Here is a 21,367-nt window from a genome sequence, read left to right on the forward strand (position 1 = left end):
CCAGTGTTTTTAGCATGTAACAAAAGCCTTCGTTTTCAACAGCGCTGTATGGACCCCAAACCTTTAACATGAAATAGGTGATGGACTGTGTTATTCTCTTTGCTCTCTCACAGTTGGATGGTAGTTTTGTCAAGCTAAGTGTGTCCAGTGTTGATTTTTTAGCAGAGCGGGTTTAGCATTAGCTTGACCATCGGTGGCTAACGCTATCTCTGTGTGTGAGTGTGAGGTGAGCTCTCATGTTTGTAGTATTCCCAGAATATTCTATTCTCATGCGGCACAGCTTGCAAATCACATGTGTCATATCCAAGTCCTCCTTTCCTTCCATGTTAAAAAAATTCTAAATAAGTCCAAACATTTGATTTCAACAAAACCAGTTGTTTTATAACAAGTCATGACTGTGTTTCCACCGGGGAAGCAGTTGTCTTTGTACTAAGACGCTGCTACGTTTCCAGCGGGTATAGTGCCATGAGAGCCAGGTATTTTGAACCAGAACATGAACTTTTCCAAACCATTACCGATTGTTTTTGTGTCTAAACCTAACCACATGCACATGAAATGTAAGGTTTTAAAGTACTGGCCACATTATACCATACAAACATAACCTGGTTTGCAGAAAAGTACAGTGCAAACATTTTTTCTGGCGACTGGGTTGAGTTGCAGCTAGATACCGAAAGTCTATCAGCTACTTGCTTTTAAAGTGAGCTAAATGAGAATTAACTAGATAATCTGAGCAACATACTTGAGGAAAATTGTGGACAGAAATATTACAGATGGGAGGAGTGAGTTTCACGGGCACATCTGATATCATGGAGAATCCCATACGAATGAATTGACTTTAGATTGATTCCTCTCCATACACATACGGAAGTGGAAACAAGGCCTTAGATCTCTTATTTTGTCTTACCAGCGCCTGAACTATAACTAATTTAGTCACACAAAAGAAAAAGAAAAACAGCAACTTCTAGCAGTTGAGAGCAGTTCTAGGCGCTTTTGCTTGAAAAAATGTATTAGACGATTAATTGATTATGATATAGTTGCTCAATATTTTTCTGTAAATTCACTGATTGATTCATTGTTAAGCTCTAATTCATATCAAGCATCACTTGGTCTACTTAATTTACAGTTAATCTACCTGGACAGGTGGTTCTAAATCTCTGCCAGCGAATCATCATCCTCCATCTGACTGGCTTTTCATTTTTCCCAATGCAGTATTCCTGTATTTGTTCTGCAGACTAGGCCCCAAATCTGGAGGTTATCAAAACTTACTGAATGCCACAGGTATGCTATTTAAAACAGTCATCACAAAATAACTCCTGCACTGTAAAGTTAAAGTATATCAACTAATGTAAGAGTATACAAAGGTAGACTTCACATTTGAGATCACGATTCTTCTGACAATAGTTTTATTGTAACTAAATGCTCCCTAGCAGTTTTAACAAATGAATCAGCACAGTCACTCTCTGATCTATTACACTTGGGCTGTGTTTCAACTGGAAACACTCAAGAGCATGTGAGGACCTAACAGATCAGGAAGCACTTTGCCGCACTATTTGTCACCATGTAAAAACACACAAGCCCCGAAGACTTCACAGACACTGGAAAGATCTCATGGCATGTGTCATGGCGAGACTTATTGGAGGTTAAGTATTCTCCTGCTGGGCTCTAGGTCTTAGTCTTTCAGCCAAATATCACATTTATCAAGACTGGAGCACAAACAGTGCAGAGAGAAGGATGCTGTGTGCAGAAGCCAAAGCTCATTTAGTCTCTAGTAATCAAAGGCTTTTAGGGGAAACTTTAAACTTTGAAGCTCCCATATCAGCAGAGAGGAATTTGATTTATGGCCTGCTTGGAGGCTCTGGGGTAAATGAATACAGTATAACATTTCTGGGCCTGTCTCAAAACACGTCTTCTTTCAAAACTTTGGACAGATTTAAAGTCCATCAATTTCTAAGTTGGTGACTACTGACGGTGATTTATGTACTTGCCACATCAGACTAATCAGGTGTTCCCAGCAGCTCAGAAATATCATTTTCACATTACTAAGACCACTATGGGCAGAACAGACTTGGATGCAGCGGGCACGCAGTAATAATCATTTTCCACCAAGTAGTCCAGGAATTGTTACAGAAACTAAAATGTTTCTGAAGCCAATTTCTGTCTGTGTTACTACCATGTCTGAACCTGTCTAAAGGCAGGAAGTATACCTATACGGCAGGAACTACATTTATACCCTGGTGCCTTTGGTCAAAATGCAGGTCAGCTTCCAGAGTTCCAGACAGTAGTTGGGTATCCATCCAAATGTTGCACAAATTTTCAGAAAATGTATGTGCTTGTCCATCTACTACTGTTCTGCAGGGCCAATGAAGAGTGCCTACAGTGGGCAATGCAATGACACTATGTCATGACTGTGAGGTGAAATCTATTCGCTGAATCTGTTTCCATTGCACTTTGTCGCATTCACCTTTCATTGATACACCAAATTTTCCATCTGCCCTAAACGTAGAAACCTTTTGTGATATTTCAAGGGTTTTTTTCTATTTTTGTCATGTTTACTAAGGTTTTTATAAGAGCTGGATGAAAATGCATGCAGTGTTTCTATGTTCCTAAAAGGTTCCTTTTGTTTACAATATTGTACGAAACGTGTTTCCTGTCCGACATAGGAAAGCACAATTTTGCAAACTCAAAAAGTTGCTGAGTCTCCATGCCCTGGCAGGTGAAGTAAACAAATGTCATTCTTCTTTTTATGACTAACATCATCATCATCAGTCCAGTCATACAGTACCATTCATAGTAATACAACGTTAGACATATTTCATGAACAGAAGGGTTTTTGTGGTTGGCCTTCTGCTGAGTTCTTTCAATGCTATTCCACCCTGATTTCCATTTTACAAGATCATACGTGTAAAAAACAAACTGTTCCGGCCAAAGAAAAAAGATGATCCCAGCGAATCTTTCAAGCCAAAAATGCTTTGTTGTGTCCTTATCTTTTCTAACAGAGCTTTAATCTTTTCAAAGGCTTCACTGATGGGAAACAAAAATTATGACTGACTTTATTTTAATGTCCTGTACATTTAAAGACAATGGCCTGTTTATATTTTTATGAAAGGGGTAGAAGATCACAGTTAATACAATCTGCATTACAAAGTACTTCTGGACCAGTTTCCATATGGCTGGGTCTCCAGCTGCTTGGAGTGACCTCAACCTTGCAAATTATGTTGATCATTTATGTTCATCATACTCAAGCTTGATCCCAAGCAAATAACTTGATAACTGTAACTCATAATTATTTTCATTATTGATTAATCTACTGGTTATTTTATCAATTCATCTACGAATTGTTTTGTCTATAAAATATCAGGAAGTCGTGAGAAACTTTCCATCACAGCATGCCAGAATGCCAGGTGACATCTTCAAGTATTGATTTGTCCCACAGCTGTAGAAAACAAATAATTGTAAAATAAAGCAGCAATTATACTGGACAAGCTGGAACCAGACGTGTGTAATTTTTTACAGCAAGATAGTTGCCAAATTAATTTTCTGTTGATGGAGTAATTGGGGTATCAACTAATAACTGCAGCTCTACATGGAACAACCAAACTACTCAGTTCCTTAACACAAACTGGTTGTAGTGTCTCCCCGAGGGCAGTTATATAGAGGTTTACTGTCAAAGACTCAGCTCTGATACCATCTAATACAAAGTGAGAGGAGAATCTACAGACTCATATTTTTAGTCAGATGTCACCAACAGACAATATTTTATGCCAGTTCCGTGCATAAACAAGTAAGTATTGTGGTAATGTTTTCCCTATTTCATCTTGGCAGGGTGGAAAAGCCGATGACTCAGCATAACAACCGTGAGACAACAAAATTCTGAGGCCAGGCTGATGACTCTTTGCAGCAGGATGCTCACTGGCTGAGAGAAGAAACTCAGGGATACATTTATAGTGAAAACATTTAGTTAAGTCACCACCAGTTTTTGACTTTTTCTTGACCAAATGAATAAAGAAAACTAGTGGCAGATTAGTTGATAATTAAAAGAAGTGTTAGTTGCAGCCCTGGATACATTCATGTAAAAAGGTACTGCAGGTACTCTGGACAGTCTGCATGTAGTTGTAGCCAGTGTGGGACCATCAAACTTACATGGTCATCACTGACTTGGATATTTTCTAAAAAGGCACAAATGACAGACATACATTTTTTATCCTGATTCGCATACCTAAAAAATATAAACAACTGAGATAATCTACCACTGAGAAAGGTGGAGTTTAAAAATCAAATGTTAATATCCAACCCAACTCCTTAAGAAGACTGATCAAATATCATGATATTTTTGACCAAATACCTCGATATTGATATTGTGATGAAATCATGGGATTGACTATAGCTGCTTTCACAAAATATTTACGCAATGAGATTTTTGATAAATAATCAGTAATGTGAATATAACCACAAAGTGGATAGAGGCAAATAATAGAATAGCCACAATGGTCTGGTAGGTTCAGAAAATGACATCACTTTACTGTAAGGCGCCGTACACACATACTCAAATTCATTTTTTTTCAATATAGACGCATGGTAGGCATGCTCAAACACCAGAGCGACACCAGACCAACACCATCGCGGAGCACACGCATCCCCGAGCATCTATTTTTCAGGGCACAATGGCGGCGCCCTGAGATAAACAGAGTTCAACATTGAAATTTAATGTCAGCATTTTTCTGGTAAGTAGGCTATGATACGGTGCTGGTTATGGTCACTTAGCAACCTCAGACGCAACCTGCCTCCATGCTCTTGAGAGCTGGCATAAAAAATACACAAGAGTAGTGCCCAGTGCACGACCTCGCATTTTCCAAGCAGTTGAAGACGCTGCATGTGTACGGCCCCTTATGCAGCCTTTAAAACCAGGAAAAGGCAACACTGATGATATTACGATATCCAAAATCTCGTCTCATATGATATCAATATGATCTATATACTGCCCAGCCTTACTCCTAATCCTAATTACTAGGGATGTACTGATTTGTCGGCCACACACTGGTATCAGTCAAGATTCAATTCGTTGACTGTCATCGACCTTTCAACGAATAAGATGACTTTCACCAATGGCAGTGGCCAATGTTTTTCAGTTGTGTCACATCAATTTTGAGCCGGCTAAAAAGCAGGGCTCCAGACTAATGTCACTCTGGTGTCCTGTGGACAATAGAAAACGTGTTTGGGACGAACAGAGATCTTCCGTGGGACACATTCGGGACAAAAGGACGCAGTAAACTCAATATTGACGCATCAGGGGACATATCCTTTGGTTTCCTTGATAGTGCTACAAAGTGAACAACAAATCTGTGTTGATATCAACAGGAGGAGAGCTAGTTAGTACGATAAATTAAAAAGTTCTCATTGTGTGCTAAAAAAAAAAACGTAGTTTTTGGCGAGAAACTAGAATAAATATAGTTGTTGGAAGGAGAAATGTGTTGGTTTTCACAGCAATATAAGATAGATATTAGAGAGAGAATTATGAGACATTATACATGGTGAAAAGGTTTTTGAAGTGGTTTTTAAAAAGAAAATGTTATTCCCATGAAAAAAGGGTTATCTTAAAGGTTGTTTCATAAAGGTGTATGATTGAATTCATGCTCATTCAAAGGTAGTATAATGAAGGGCTGGATGACTTAAAAACACAGTTATTTTTTTTTATAATGAAGATTTCTTTGTTTCCCTGGCACAAAAGGGGGAGGAAATAACAACAAAAACAAACTATAAACAACAACAAAAAAAACACTGGTATCGGTTGTTCTTTTTTTAAACATCAGTTTCGGCCCAGAATGTCACAATTGGTGCATCCCTAGTTTCACATTAGGAGCAACAAGAGGAATCAGCATTGGGCAGATGCCAAGCGTTAGTCTCGCCAAACTGTCCCTAAACTCACAAAAGACTTAAGTGGGGTCAAAAATCCTTAAGCAAAAGACATTTCAATTGATTCTTTCCTGGCCAGATGCTCCATTAAGACTCATTTGCACCAAACTACACATGACCACAAGGATTTAAAGCCCTTATACACTAACTGTGTGAAAGCTCACATCATGACAGAAACACCGGAGACAGCATGCATCAAAAGTCTGACCAGGTCAGAAAAGGGAGGACCAATGTGATAATGACCCATCTTTGCCAACAAACCAATCAGAAAACAGCATGAGGTTACACAGAATACACTGATCGACCCGACACTGCAAGTGCCCATAGACATGTTCATGTAGATGCTGCTTGTCACCTTGCATTTATATATTTTTTTAGTTTACAGTGTTCGATTCACCATGGATTCATCTTACAGTCTGACACAGACTGCAACCAAGATTTCATCAGACACATCTAGACCTGCAATGATATGTCGATTATTCAATTGTATTGATCAACAGAAAATTAGTCTGCAACAATTCTGATAATCAGTTGATCGTTATATGAATTCTTGCAAGCAAAAATTCCAAACCATTGCTGCTTCCAGCTTTTCAGATCACAGGGTTTGATTCTTGTCTTTGTCGTATGTGGAAACACTGCTGGTAAGGTGGCTGTAGCTCAGTCCATAGGGACTTGGGTTGGGAACTGGATGGTCGCCTGTTCAAGTCCCCGTGCGGACCAAAATATGGAGCGTGGACTGTAGCTGGAGAGGTGCCAGTTCACCTCCTGGGCACTGCCGAGGTGCCCCTGAGCAAGGCACCGAACCCCCCCCAACCACTCGGAGCGCCTGTCATGGGCAGCCCACTCTGACATCTCTCCACTTAGTGCATGTATAGGTCTAGTTTGTGCATGTGTGTGTTCGGACCTGTGTGTAATTGACAACAGAGTGAAAAATTGAATTTCCCCTCGGTGATTAATAAAGTATATAAAATTAAATTAAAATAAAACATCACTTTGGGCTCTGGGAAATTCTAATTATAGTTTTTCTGACTATTTTCTAATTTCACAGTCAAAACCGTCAATTGAGAAAATACTCTTGCATAGTTTGACTTCCAATGAGCCTCCAAAATTGCTCCTTTCACTCAGTGTTTCAGCAGCTCATAGCACGTGTGCATATGCAGAGTCTGTGTATACATCCATTTGTAGCGGGAGGAATGCACAAGTTCATGATGAATAGCAATTATCAGTCTGACCTTGACTTTAAAGACTTCCTAGTTTGCAATACTTGTGTTTCAGGCTCACTGCAACCAGCAAACACCACCAACAATAACACCTGCCACTGCTTCACCTTCACAGCACCGACGTCAGGCAGCTCTGCCATACAAGCTTTGTCGGTTTTATATCCAAAAGCAGCATCGTGCTGTTTCAAACCAACACGTGCGTACGGAGTGACATTTTGAGGAAAACACTTAAATGCGCCAAACCGCCATCAACACACCATAAAATGCACTTTGCATCATTAAACATTATTTCCAACCTTCCCATTCTGTCTTCTGAGACACAGTGACGTTGTTTCATTTGCTACTATATAGTACAGACACTTTGCAACAGGACATAAAATGCACTATTTTACTGCTCACATCTAAACGACTCTCATTTCTCCAGAGTGTGCATTTCAGTAATTTATTCTAACAGTACAGAGAAACTAAAAAATAAGTAAATTCCCTTTTTCTGCCACCCTTAATAGGTGTCAGAGGGAGCTACAGGGACTCAATGACTCCATCAGGGACACATGAGGACTGTGGATGCTTGATGCTGATGTGTTCAAACCCTGCTCCCACTCTCACAACACAGAAATCCCATACATAATGCCAAAGCACAACAAACAATGGGACCAGGATGAAGCAGAAACAGCAAGTGTCTTACCTCTTTTTGGTTTAGGGAAGCTTTCGTGCAGGTGAAAAACTACTTTCTCCACAAAGTGCTGAATGTTGCTGTGCTCTGGTCCTCGGACAAACACCATCCAGTCGTGGGTAAAGCCTTCCACAGTGGGTTTCTTTCTGACCTGGGCACGATGACCAAGTTCTAGTTTCACCTGAACAGCACCCTGTGAAATTAAGTTGTGGAGGGTTACTACTTACTTTCAAGATGAGAAAACACTTTGAATGAACCAACACACGTGTTTGACAAAATATAAAAATGATTTCTAGCCAAAGATTTTCATACTGTGCAGTTAAATAAACCCTTCTATGTTGTATCCTTTTATTAAGCGGCCCATTTTATTTGCTTGCCTCCTACATGGAGAGCATCAAACCAAACTCCATTCAAAAATCTGCTAATTTAATAAAACATTTCTGACCCGCAAATCTACACACCTGAGTAAACCTGACTTTGCCTATTACTTTTTATTATTAGCTAAAGCATTCAGGTAAATTCATAATATATACCACTCATGGAGCAGTTAACATTTCCAAAACTTAATTATACTAAAATTTGCTTCTACAGCTTTCTTCCATGGGGGATGTTAACGTTGCATGGTGTCATAAAAAATAGCAAAAACCCTCGAGAAAGTTGGTATTTTCGCCAATTTTCGTGCTACTTTACGCACTGCGTGTATCATTATGCCAAATTGAATAATGGACTGTTCCTTTAATTTTAAATTGCCTCAATTAACGCATTAGAAAAAGCGTCATTTGGCGGTAAGCAGACAAAAATTAAAGCTGCCAGTTTGTGAACGGAATTTTACATCAGTGTCCATTCAGTCACAGCGGCACGTATCGGCTCTAGCTAGCTGTGCGGCTTGAAAATCCTCGTTACGGAGTAAAAAACCACCGACTCCTCCGGTGTGACACAGCGGCAAAATGTCCAAAAATATATTCCATTAAAGCGGAGTGGCAAGCAAATCATCCAACTGGCTACTCACCGAGTTGGCCATCCTTGAGGCCCCGCGTTACTGTTATTTCATGGAGAATGAGTTTTAAATGAGAGTAGAGGTGAGTACAGTTTGCCTATGACGGCGGACATGGTCTCTCCTGGACTGAAGTCACACTCAACACTTTCAAAGCCTCGCCGGCTGTCAAAACCCCGCGATAACATGGGGAGCTTCCGCTGTGGACTTTCAAAATAAAACCCCCGCAGTGCGGCCCTTTTCAAGGCACTTCCCCAAATTGCAGAATGCTGTTAAGCAATGCATCTGCTAATTTGCATTGAGATGACATGGTGTTTGCATTTTATTTACTCCAACCATGAGTCCAAGTCACCCTCTCCTGAAAATACAAAAAAAATAAAGCCTCTAAGGGACTGTACTTTATTTATCTAAGTAGGGGGTGGCTGGGATGTTCTCTTATTTATTTTATTAATATCATGACCCTCCCTGGATCTACAAGTATTTTTCCATTTTCAGGCCTCCCTGAGTGACTGGGGGATAATGCATGACCCTCCCATCACCATAAATGACTATATTTCACAGTCTCTGGCGATGAAAAAAGATTTTAAGAGATTTTTAAAAGAATTATACCTTTAAAACCCATTTGCGGATTTTGGGATTCTGAGGATATTTACAATAAATACAAAAAAAGACCATTTAAAGTTGAATGTCCCTACCCTATGCCAAAAAAAGTAGAAACTTAAAAAAGTCTAGATCAGTATAATATGTTTCTTTTTATAGTTTCTTTTTGCCAACATGGAAGTTAGCGTCCCCCTGGTTCCCTTGTCAAAAAGCCTATGGGATTTTCCACTGGATTTTGGATTACTGCAGAATACAAACTCTGTGGCAAACAAACATTCATGATACTTACATACTTGTTCAAGATAATCTTCACAAATGAATACCGCTTTTATGATTTGTTAGGCTAAATGCAATCACCAGAAGTAAAAAGCTAATGTTAGGCTAAACAAACTACACTATGGTCACACGACATAACATCCCTACCAGAATGAAGCTGTAAAGCCATGTTTGGTGTGATGACGTTCTGTAGTCTCATTTAGCCATTTGTTAGCATCCACCTTTTTAAGACACATAAGCTTCAAAATTCACGAGGATTGTATGAACTGATATATTTCATTTCATAAAACAAAATGTGAAAATCTGTTAAGCTTGCTCATGCATCCAACCAAAAACCCACTGACTTCAAGACGAGAGAACCGGGAGTGCTAAAATGCTAACTTTGAATGAAGACCTTCATGGGCTGCTAAGCGTTTCTGTCAAATGGCCCTGACCTGTAACAACACAAACTGTTTGTATGGACATTTGATGGTCATGCTAAGACAATAATTCTGAAATGGATTCTTAACATCCTTTATCGCAAACGGCTCTGGATTTAAATTATTTCACTACGTGGTGCGGCTGGGGCTCGGCTGGTAGCTTGGTCATCTACTGATCAGAAGGTCAATATTTGGCTCATGCCACAAGACACTGAAACCTGGCTTGTGTGTGTGAATGGGTTTTGCTCCTGCTGAACAGATGATACCTTGCAAGGTAGCCTCTGCCACAAGTGTATGAGTGTGTGTGTAAATGTTGTAATGAATTGTGAACACTTGTAAAGCACCTGGAGTGGTCGCTAAGACTAGAAAAGCAAACTACATTTGCCATGCACTCCATTCACTGACAAACTCTTGAGAAATGAAGATAAAGTAGCTCCAAACATTTCACTGACATGACATGCTCGTTAGTTTTCATTCTTTTATTTTGAACGTAAAATCCTCTCATTTCCGTCACTTCACTGCCTCAATTCAGCAAACCTGACGATGTTGAGTGGTAGGGCGCAAGCGCAGCTTGGTGTACCCGCTGGGGCTGCAGACAGAGCATGAGACGTAAAGAGCCAATGAGAGAAGAGCAGACACACGGGTCTCCAATCAGGTGGCCGCAACCGTCCTGTAATTATGTTGCCTTCAAGTCCCAGGGGAAAACCGGCGAATGATGCATGTTTTAACAGTATAGTATTTAACAGTACAGAGATGTTCATATCCATATAAAGCAGCCAAACACCAACATTCATGTATGGTTAATGTGATTAAAATGGTTCCACATCTGACTTTGGATCATTTTGATGCAATGACTTAAATTTTTATGCAATACAGTGTGGCAGTGGTGGATAATAGGCTTATATTGACATTATTCTGTAAAAAAAAAAAGTAAGTTTTACGATTGGTCATTGGTTTGTCTGTTTGTTGTCTGCATATATAGGCTCGGTATAGTAAATGAACTGATACACTTTAGAGGTCTAAGTCTTCAGCCTTAAGAGTCTTAAGTCTTGGGTATACAGCAGCATTGATTATCAAATAAATATCACAATGTTTTAAGAAAAAATCCTTATAATATATCTAATCTGAAAATTTAATTAAATTGAAGCTTTATTTCCCATTTGTGCATGGAAATGGACAACTTTTCATTTGTTTAAATAAAATAAAGTAATTAAATCCAATGTTAAATTGTATTTTTATGCTTGAAAATGCATAATTACTGTCAATAGAAAAATCCAAATAAAAACTCAGTTGACAAATAGCAAAAGCACAATTAACATGTCTTGCTACTTTGGTTAAATTGAATATATATTATTGTTCTTATTCTGTATTACTGTATTTTTAAAGTGTAGCTTATTCAGGTCCCCTTGAAAGTGCGACCTCATTCTTAGTGGGACTAACCTTATTAGATAAAGGTCAATGTAAGAATGATTTCCCCATATCCCTCTTTGAATGCAAGCGCAGAATTCATTATAGGAGGCAATTATTGACCCAGCTGATAACACTGACTCAAAGCTCTGGTGTAGGATGAGTACTGGTGAAGTGGGAAAATGGGTTAAGTGGGACAGATTAGCTTAACCATTATTATCTGTACATGTATATACTTCCATCACTGAGCTCATTATAAGCAAGCATGTGATTAAAGATAAAAGGTTCTGTGGGTATGACATCACTTCTGGTGGCATGACACGGCACGTTCAACAACCTCACAGTGAACCATGACTGAAAGTAAAGTGACATGGCGTTCTGAGGTGAACAATGTTAAGGTTATAGGAATGTTTAAAAAGCATGGACAGTTTATAATTGTTATATATTTTGCTATGGGATGTAATGGTGAATCATAATTTTACAAAAATCTCAAAAAACATTCATATTGATCTTTTGTCTTTAACGTGATTTGACACTGTCCCAGTTCGCCCATAGCATATTTTCAATCTGGGACAGTGTCTTACTGGCAAACTGTAACAGGCGTTTAAGTTATTCTAATGGATGATCTGAGTTCCCTTTTATGTGTCTCTCATACATTTAGCTAGATAACTACATATTTCAAGAGGGACTTAACACCTAACCAGTGATGGATAATTTTCACACATTGCCTTAAAAAAAACAATATTTGCAAAGCCAGATATGGTGGTGAAAATGATGCCAAGAGGACCAAGGATTGGATCACATGGATTATTGCGAGGGTCCATGCCATGTGGCAAGGAGAATGGCCTCATGGAAAATGGGAGGCATTCACTTGCACTGGCTGTTTTGATGTGCAGATTAACCTAACTTAGCCTGGGTGAATTCATTATAATAAAACTTCAAGAAGGTTCCTTGTTTTAAAATTGATACTAAATAAATACAACATTACAACATATTGTAGATGGGTGAGGGAGGGAGAGAGGGGTGGTGAGGATAGTGGGGAGGGGGGATGAATGTACTGTACCTGCACCCCTCCTTTAAAAAAGTAATGTATATAGTTGTTTAGATTACTATTGCATATTTGATTCATTATGTCTGCACTTAAATAAGAATAGAATATCTTTTAAGTGTCCCACTCTGAAAACATAGGTCTCCCAGTTTGTCAATAGCTGTGGAAAAATAACATCCTTCTGTATGGTATAGTAGAGCATGATCATTTAGAATGAGGCAGAAGGTAAATTATCATAAAGTGTCCAACTTAACCAGTATTCAGCTAATACATATAGACTGTAAAAAAATAAATAAATAAATAAAATAATAATAATAATAATAATACACATATGTAACTATTGAAAGCTTCCTTATTTAATTGTAACTTTTGCCTGACTCACTAAGGTTGTTACTGCACCATGACTTGTAGTAAATGTTAGAGAAAGGTTTATGCTGCGTAGTGTTTCTATCAATTTTGGCCCTCGAGACACGCCGTAGTTACATGTGGGTTTGCAGGAGGCTGGATGAATGAGGTAAAGTTTGGGCAGAGACAAGTCTAACTTTTATTTACTTTTAACAGAGAGACTCATATGTAACTTATCCTACTGCAGGAGGGAACACAGTCCGTTATTATCACACATGCACGGCCAGTTGAATAGCTTTAGCTTTTGTGTTGATAACTCTATTGTTATTAGCTGTTATTAGCCGGTTAAGCTAGCTATAACTTATTATGCTAGGTTGTGGGTTGTATTTAACTTAATTATAATTACTAAGTAGCGTCCAGTGTCTAACAACGGTTTGTTCTTGAGTTCTTAGGCGACTGGTCATGTATGTATGACACGTAACGTTAGCCAGCATCAGGACCACGACTAGCTTGAGAGAACGCGCGACACCAAAGCCCACTGAAAAATATGCCATCTTAATTTTCACTTACTTGTTAGTAAAATATTGTCGTGCGCAAAACGTAACTGACAGCATTTTCTGACAGAGCAGAAAACGACCTTTAATTCGGCACAAGTTTAAGCGACCAAACGGTTTGGTTGAAAAAACAAACAGAAGAAAAACACCCACAGAAATACAACACCGTGGACGACAGCAGCATCATTTAGTTGACGTAAAACCGGCTGGATGCATTCGTAAACTATCTATAACACTGAATATTGTTTCATGTAGTGTGTAAGCAAGGTAGCATACAGTAGTCATGATAGTGAATGGAGTGATGTTGAGGTTTTTCAAAACAGCAGTAATCATTTACCTCAGTTTGCTGAAGTTAAACAGCTGTACGTCTCATATTGTGAAGACCACAGTACTCTTTGCTAACAGGACTTCTGTGGTCACCTGATATGGTCAAAATATTACCTCAGGTTTTCTGTTGGGTTAGTAGTGTTCATCCTCGGGTCGACATGTTGGAGGCCACTGCTCATAGCAATTTAAAACCTTTTAACAAGACTAATCAGTGTGCCAGAGAAATGTGTTTGTTTGATTGTTTCAAAAAGCATCACATTGCAAACTAGGGATGCTATCCAATTCACTGATGTGTAATAACTCATTTGGCCAATAACTGATACCGATATTGATACATCCACAGTTTTTTCCCACCCAGTTTTAGTAATCTTCAAGTCTCTTCTGTAGTGGAAAATCATATTATACAAAATTATAAGAAAATTGACCGCTTAATCATACATCTTGGGATGAAACTTCCTTTGGGAAAGTTTTATTTGACAGGTGCTTTGAATTTTGCGTTTGACTCATGCCCCATCTGCTGATATGGGTTATTATGTTGATTGAGATATTTTGGCTTAATGTCTGGGGATTGTTGTCCATCTTTACAGTTGATGGTATCGGGCCACCTGCTTGAAAAAACATTCCTCTACAGCACTACTACTGTTACTACTACTGGTCAACAACCTCACAAAGTGGTGGCTGTAATTTGTCAGGTTTTTGGTCTTTATAGGATTTAAAAAATTTTTTTTTTTTTTTTTTTTATAAATTCAAAAGCAACTTAAATTTCCACTAACAGTGTCCTTATTAGTGACTGTGACCTGTAAAATTGTTTACACAACAGATATACTATGCAGGATTTTTTGCTATGTCCGAGATGTTCCCGGGCACAGCACTCGGGTAAGCTCGTGATTTTATAAAAAGGTAGCGACCAGATGCCAGACTGTAAGCAGCACACGTCCAAGTGGAAGCTACAAAAATCGCAACACTGAAAAAATAAAAACGCAAATATAGTGAACAAGAGTGAATTCCGGGATTAGCTCTCACTTTGACTTTACTTACGATATTGTTTACAAATAGTAACTGCCAGGTTTTGACAACACAGTAATTTCGCAACTATACAAGCTGCAGTCACAAAACTTGTAGTTGAGATCAAAATGAAGGATGACTTAAAAGATGGGTGTGGTCCAAGCAAGGGGGCCAGAAGTAGGGTGATAGGAAATAGTTAAGTGGCCCATGGCTCCTCACATTACACACCTGGATCACGAAACTTTGCAGGTGTGTAGGTGAGATCATAATGAAAGACAAGTTTATAGATGGGTGTGGTCCAGAAAAGAGTGCAAGAAGTAGGGTGGTGGGAAGTAGTTAAGGGGCCATTGCCCCCCCACTTTATGCCCCTGGCTCATGAAACTTTGCAGGTGTGTAGTTGAGATCATAATAACGGCGGGTTCAAAGTTGGGTGTGGCCAGAGCAAAGGCACCACCCCACCCCTAGCCAACATTCGCTTTCAGCTGCAGATCGCTGTATTGCGGCTTGAGTGATCTCATTGCAAGATGGTCTCTGGTTTTCTGTGCTTTTATTTTGAACTTTCTGCGTTGAAGGGACTGCAGCCTTTCATCCCTTCATCTTTTATGCTGGACATGTATGTGTCTAGTTCTCTTTTAATAATTGACAAAGATTTAGGCATAAGGATATTGGTTGCTGTATATTTATGTATATTACTTTCAGCAAGTTGGCCAGTGTTGGCAAGTTGTTATTTCACACAAATTACAAAATATCAGAAATAGTGAAAAATGCCCATCACAAAGCTCACAGTAGCATCCTTAAATTGCTAATGTTTTTTGCATTTTTACTCAATTAATGACTACCACCATTATTAATAGATTATTTTAACTGCTGTTTGTCGGATTTATTTTGATCGATTGACTTACTGTTCAATGGCTTAACAATAATACAACATTACTGGCCAACCCTATGTATCGAATGAAGAGAAAATTAAAATTAGCACCAAACTAGGGATGCACGATAATATTGGCATATCATCGTTATCAGCTGATATTAGCTTTACAATGAACAATCAGAATCGGCCAACATGCTTTTTCTTATTTTGACCATGGACTGAATATTACATACATTGAAAAGCATTCTATTTCATGCCTCCATCTGCTGGTGGGCCATCACGATAAGAGTATACATAATATGATGTTAATTCCACTAAGAAGAGACTTGATGAGCACTAACAGTAGGTGGGGAAAAAGTGGATAAATCAATATCGGTATTAGTTATTGGTCATCGATCAAATGAGTTGCTTTAGATCGGATATCTCCAAAAAAATCCAATAACGCACTTCCCAACACTAAACTAAACTTAATGTTTTATGACATGTGAAAGAATACAGTCAACTGTCTTTTTACTGTACTGTATGGAACCAGGCCCTCCATCCTGGCAGTGAAAGGGTGTGTGTTGTGCCACCTGAAAGGACATCAAAAATCCCACGTGCCTGTTGGGCCCATGCAGTTTGCAGCAGCGAGTGTCACACAGTAAAGCCTCAGTGGTGTCATTTCTAAAGCACTGTTGGCTCAACGCTGTTCATGCATTGTCCTCCCTTGTATTGCTAATGCAGACCTAGCAGTACAGGCCAGCCTATATTGTTTTGCTGTAAGGTACATATGCTGTAGAAACCACTGGAACAGTTTGCTGTAAAAAACTTTTTTGAGGTTTAGCTGATTGTTGACAGTTTTTAAAATTAGAGAAGCAGTCAGCAACTTCTAAATTATAGCTGTCTCCTAAACCATGACAAGTGATGACTGACTCTTTGTTTTTAGTTTGACTAAAGTAAACGTCTACCACCCACAGCCTTGTCACACTCTTCAGACTCATTGTAAAGACTATGAAGCTTAAGTATGATCGCAATACAAGTAGTGACATGTACATATTTCATGATTAGCAGCTATGCTGTGTACAAACATCAGTAAATAAGCACTTGATAAAGTCAGTTTGGAGTATATTTGTATAGAAGCAGGAGCTGCTGACCTACCTGTTTACGTGGCCCTGAAGCTGAATGTCAGTGGGAGCCGGTGTGGAGCGTGCAGGAGCAGGGTGGTGGACAGTACAGCAGAGCAGGCTGGCTTATCACTTAGATAACAGCAGGAGAGGGGGGGGGGGGGGCGGGGGGGGTCGGGTTGGGTGTCTGTGTTTGGGGAGGGGGTTGTAGGGGCTAGGCTACATGAGGCTCGTATTCCCTGTGTTGAATGTTGAAATGTTAAACCAATATATCAGTTTACAGATATTGATTAAGAGAAAAAAGTTAGGGGAAAATGGACTAAAACATAATCACTTAAGGAAAAAACCCTGTTTCTATGCTGTTTTCTTACCTGAAAACTTCATTTTTTTACCCTGTTTATTACTTTTTTCAGATACTGGCCTGTCACTGATCAGTATATTTTGTTTCTTTGCTTTAACTCAAATTATCAAATGTATTTTTGCTACTGCCAAAAGTGGTGCAGGACTTTAATTTCGATAGAATTAAAGATATTTTACCATAAATTGATGTAATAAAGGCATAAATTGATGCATAAAACCCCAGTGTTAAAAGAAACCTATGCCCTTGTACAGTTATGTGGATTGTAGGGCTATAACCAGGCCTCAAGGAAGTGCCCCGAGCTTTCGTAGTAGCCAAACAGTGGAATTAGGCTACAACTGCTGGGTCTGTCTTGTGATTCCCTGTGGCCCAAAAAGACTTTTTTTCCATAGACTTACATTGCAAAAGAGTCATCTGTTAATCAGTGGATACGTTTTTTGAGTGTCACAACCCCCACGATGAGAGGAAGTTGTGACAAGTGTGACGGGGGGTTATGACTCATTTCAAGATCAGGATCCAATCCATTTGGTCCGATTAAGTCAGGGGTTGCTAACTGTCCATTATTGTTTTTCTTGCCTGTGTGTCCCCGTGTATCCAATCAAATCCAGTCCAGCTTTATTTCTTAAGCACCTTAAAAACAACCACAGCTGAAACAAAGGGCTGTACATCAAGAATAAATAAAATAGCAGTATCAGTCTGTTCCCCCTGTCTTTTACGGGTCCATGAACGCAGCGCAGGCGGAACCGACTGGTGTATGTCACTTCCCATGCAAAAGTTGTGATCTATAAAAACAGACTTGATAGCCATTTTTGGCTATTTTGTGTTTGTACATTTTTAGTATGGATCCTACACATTGTTTTATAAATTAGACCCCTGGTGTTCTGCTGCTCCGTCTGTGCCTAGAGTATGCTTTGCGCAGCGAGCGAGCATGTGGAGTAATTAGTAACCAAATGGTAGCCTATATATATATTCCAACAGCGCTCCTAATGAATTGTCCAACTCCAGAAATAGAAAATCAAAGTGTGGCAGAAGATGTTTTAATCGTGGCAGGCTGCCACAGATATATAAATGTTTGGGAAACACAGCAGAACAAAAATTCGGAAATATCTGATGAAGTGAGATCTGACCATACAGCATATATAGTGCAAATGTTTTACTTTTGGTACTCAGCAGCAGACATATTTCATTCAGAAACACAAGCTGTATACATTTCTATCCCCAGCTACATTCAAACCCCATAACATATATCAAATCTTCCTGTATGAAGCGTGACCTGCTCTGTGCTAGTGAGCAGCTGTGGTCTGAAGGCCTCAGACAGCTGGTGGTCAGCAGCACCTGTATGGCATATTGTCAGGCCCTAATGAGACAACCTGAGAAGGGCCACTCGTCTGCTTAGCAACCAGTGAGTTAGTGAGTGGGGTGGTATACCGATGACTTGTTAATAATTTAATGCAAAATTATGTCATGGCTGCAGGCCAATAATTTGATAATACATGGCAGGGATCAGCTTTCAAAGGATCGCTCCCTGAATACCTCCAAGCAGTGCTTCTCCCTGGAATGTCTGCTCCATTAATGCTATGAAGCAACAGGTGGCTGCATCACTTCGCTTTTGTTTCAAAGGTGGACCTTACCACCTCTGATATGTGATATTCTCCAGGTCAATAAAAGGGAAGCACCGAGCCCTTTTGGCACTCTTGGAAGTGCAAGAACATGCATTTTTATAATGTTTACTTGTTAATAATTTTTGTTAACTTATCGTCATAGAGTTTCCTTCTGCTCTCAGGCATGACCAGCAGATATGACAGAGAGTCTGAAGATTCGTTTTGATTTCCCCAGCCCTGTCATACAAGCACAGGTAAGCTACAGACTGGACGTTTATGTGGAAGTGACAAGTGTCTCCTTCCACTGGTAGGGTTAAACTCTAATACCTGCTTCAATTCTCAAGTTGGTTCTGAGATTAACATTTGTTAACAAATAAGTAATCTGTCTTGGAAATCTAGATTTTTTTTAAAAAAATTCAAGTATCTTTGAGTTGAATCTCATTTTTGGTTAAAACAAAAATCTTCAGTGATGCCTTCAAAGCATTAGAAGAAGGACAGTTCATCCCCAAATCAAACATACATATTTTTCCTCTTACCTGTAGTGCTGTTTATCGAGCTAGATTGTTTTGACGCGAGTTGCCGAGTGTTGTAGATATCAGCCGTAGAGGTGTCTCCCTTCTCTCCAATATAATGGATCTAGATGGCACTCAGCTTGTGGGGCTCTAAGAAAAAAAAGAACATTTGAAAAACTCAGCACCAGTGTCTCTTTTCAGAGGTCATAACCTGGCTACTCAAGATAATCCATGTAGGAGCTATTTTCTTTTGACCAAACTACACCCACCTACTATATCACCACACAGAAGGAACCGTGTTATGATTTTTGGAGAGACATTACTAAAACGACAGATTTTGGAAAAACCAATAGAAAGATCTCTCTAAAAAACAGTACCTTACTTGTATTCAATGTGTTGGCCTGCTTTTGGTTTTCCAGGCGGTGAGAAATCTTGTTGCTGCTGTGCTGAAGGAGAAAGGGCCAAATGGACAAATCACACAGTCCTCCACCCAGGTAAGTTACATATCCAATATTTGTTTTCTGTGGCTTAAAGGCCTCATGAAATTGCTTCTTTACTCCTAAATATAAAATATTTCCTGTTTAACATGTTGTTTTTGCATGACCTAACACAGTAAGGGTTCAATTGAAAATGTAAACCAGCTGGATATCAGTCATTGAAAGAAAGGTGGCTTTAATTGATTGAGAGGTGGGATGTGTCAAACGTTTGAGCGTTTCCCTGGTTGGAGTTGATGCCTACTTGCAGCATTTTCACAAACTGTTTTTTAGGAACTTGAAGGGTAAGTTTGGTATTTTCCAACCCAGACCCTATTTTCCCATGGCTTTGTGTCTAAGTGACTCATGAAAACAACAATTTTTGTAACTGGAACGTTGCAGCAGGAGAAACAGGCTGCAATGTAACCACTCTGGGCTTGTTTGCTCTGTCACTTTACACCCACTGAAAGTGCTTGTTTTTGCCACTGACATCAGTGTCTGACATCATTATGGAAGGGATCCCTATTGAGATAGACCTTTTTGTTAAAGAGTAAGATCCTTTTTATACAACCAGAAACTGCCCCAAAAGGATCTTACTCTTTAACAAAAAGGTCTGTCTCTGTAGGGGTCCTTCCCATAATGCTGTCAGAATAATAATCTGAGCCTGTCAGTGGCAAAAACAAGCACTTTTTGTGGATACTGTTATACCGGTACTGGTATACTTTTGGACCGTAAAGTCCTTTTTAACGATACCTTTCAGATAAATCTGGATCAGCATCTTGAGTTGTGTGTGTTGTTGTGTGTCAGGGTTCAGCATTAGAGGCTCTGTGGGAGCAGTGTTGCAGTGACTGTGCACTGGTGCGTTCAGTCTGCTGCGATGCCGTGGTGCTGCTGGTGGATCAAGGCCACGCAGACCTGCAGTATGTCCTCAACAGTGTCCTCAACCTCCTGCCCTCTGCCAGGTACACAACACACACTCACACCAGGTGGGAGCATCATGCCTACAAGCAAACACAATGCGATGAGTTCATTAGTAGAGCCTTATGCGTTCTCAAGGAAAACTACAAATGTTAACGTAGAACTTCATCTAATCCAACATTACATTAGTTTTGCTTTTACCTGTGTTGTCAGTTTGTGTAATTCTTGTACATTCCTGCAAAAGTAAATTTTGGGCCAACTTAAAGGTTGTATGAGGTACTTATCCATAGTCAGGGTGTTACATACTGTAGATAGCAGCAGCACGCCCCCAGTTTGGAGAACAGGCTGGGGTACCACTGAAGAAGCAAAGCAATGTACTGCTGTGGATGGTCAGCACAGCAATTAACATATTTGAGCCACCTAAAACAATCAATATCAGTTTAAGTGTATTCTTTATTGAGAGTATTTTCATTGCTTTACCTTAATGTCAGACAGCAATTTCTAACAGGGAACTGAAGCTGTTATATTGCTCTCTTCAAAGCCAGAATCCATTGAGAAAAATAGTGATTTAACATTGTTGAACACGGGAGCTGCTGGTCTACCGCTGCCTCCATCAGTTAGTTTGTTTATGTTACAGTGTGATTTTAGCACGTAAAAGTGGTAGAGGGTCATGGGAGGATGCAAATGAATCAATATTACATCAGTTGGCTAAAGGGGGGCTTATTTTTCACGGAAACACGGAGAAACAGAATG

The 21,367-nt window shown here is 39.4% G+C and overlaps 2 protein-coding genes across 6 annotated transcripts in view; one reads left to right on the top strand and one right to left on the bottom strand.

Moving 5' to 3' along the window:
- mllt3 (MLLT3 super elongation complex subunit) overlaps nt 1-19,369 on the bottom strand; it is a 92,071-nt gene extending 72,702 nt beyond the window's left edge. For 3 of the 5 annotated variants that reach the window (XM_050067639.1, XM_050067638.1, XM_050067637.1), the window contains exons 1-2: nt 8,813-8,936; nt 7,816-7,996 (exon numbers count right to left, since the gene is read on the bottom strand). In XM_050067639.1, the coding sequence (XP_049923596.1) occupies nt 7,816-7,996; nt 8,813-8,824 (193 nt within the window). In that variant the 5' untranslated portion in view covers nt 8,825-8,936. Of the gene's footprint in view, nt 1-7,815; nt 7,997-8,812; nt 8,937-16,786; nt 16,856-19,247 lie in introns of those variants that run through there. The other 2 variants (XM_050067641.1, XM_050067640.1) reach the window with 2 other exon arrangements.
- focad (focadhesin) overlaps nt 13,017-21,367 on the top strand; it is a 71,720-nt gene continuing 63,369 nt past the window's right edge. Inside the window, exons 1-4 of the mRNA XM_050067634.1 lie at nt 13,017-13,061; nt 18,894-18,965; nt 19,643-19,717; nt 20,504-20,658. Coding sequence (XP_049923591.1) covers nt 18,909-18,965; nt 19,643-19,717; nt 20,504-20,658 — 287 coding nt within the window. The 5' untranslated portion in view covers nt 13,017-13,061; nt 18,894-18,908. The remainder of the gene's footprint in view (nt 13,062-18,893; nt 18,966-19,642; nt 19,718-20,503; nt 20,659-21,367) is intronic.

This window comes from Epinephelus moara, chromosome 17, assembly GCF_006386435.1.
Source record: "Epinephelus moara isolate mb chromosome 17, YSFRI_EMoa_1.0, whole genome shotgun sequence".
Taxonomy (NCBI): Eukaryota; Metazoa; Chordata; class Actinopteri; order Perciformes; family Serranidae; genus Epinephelus; species Epinephelus moara.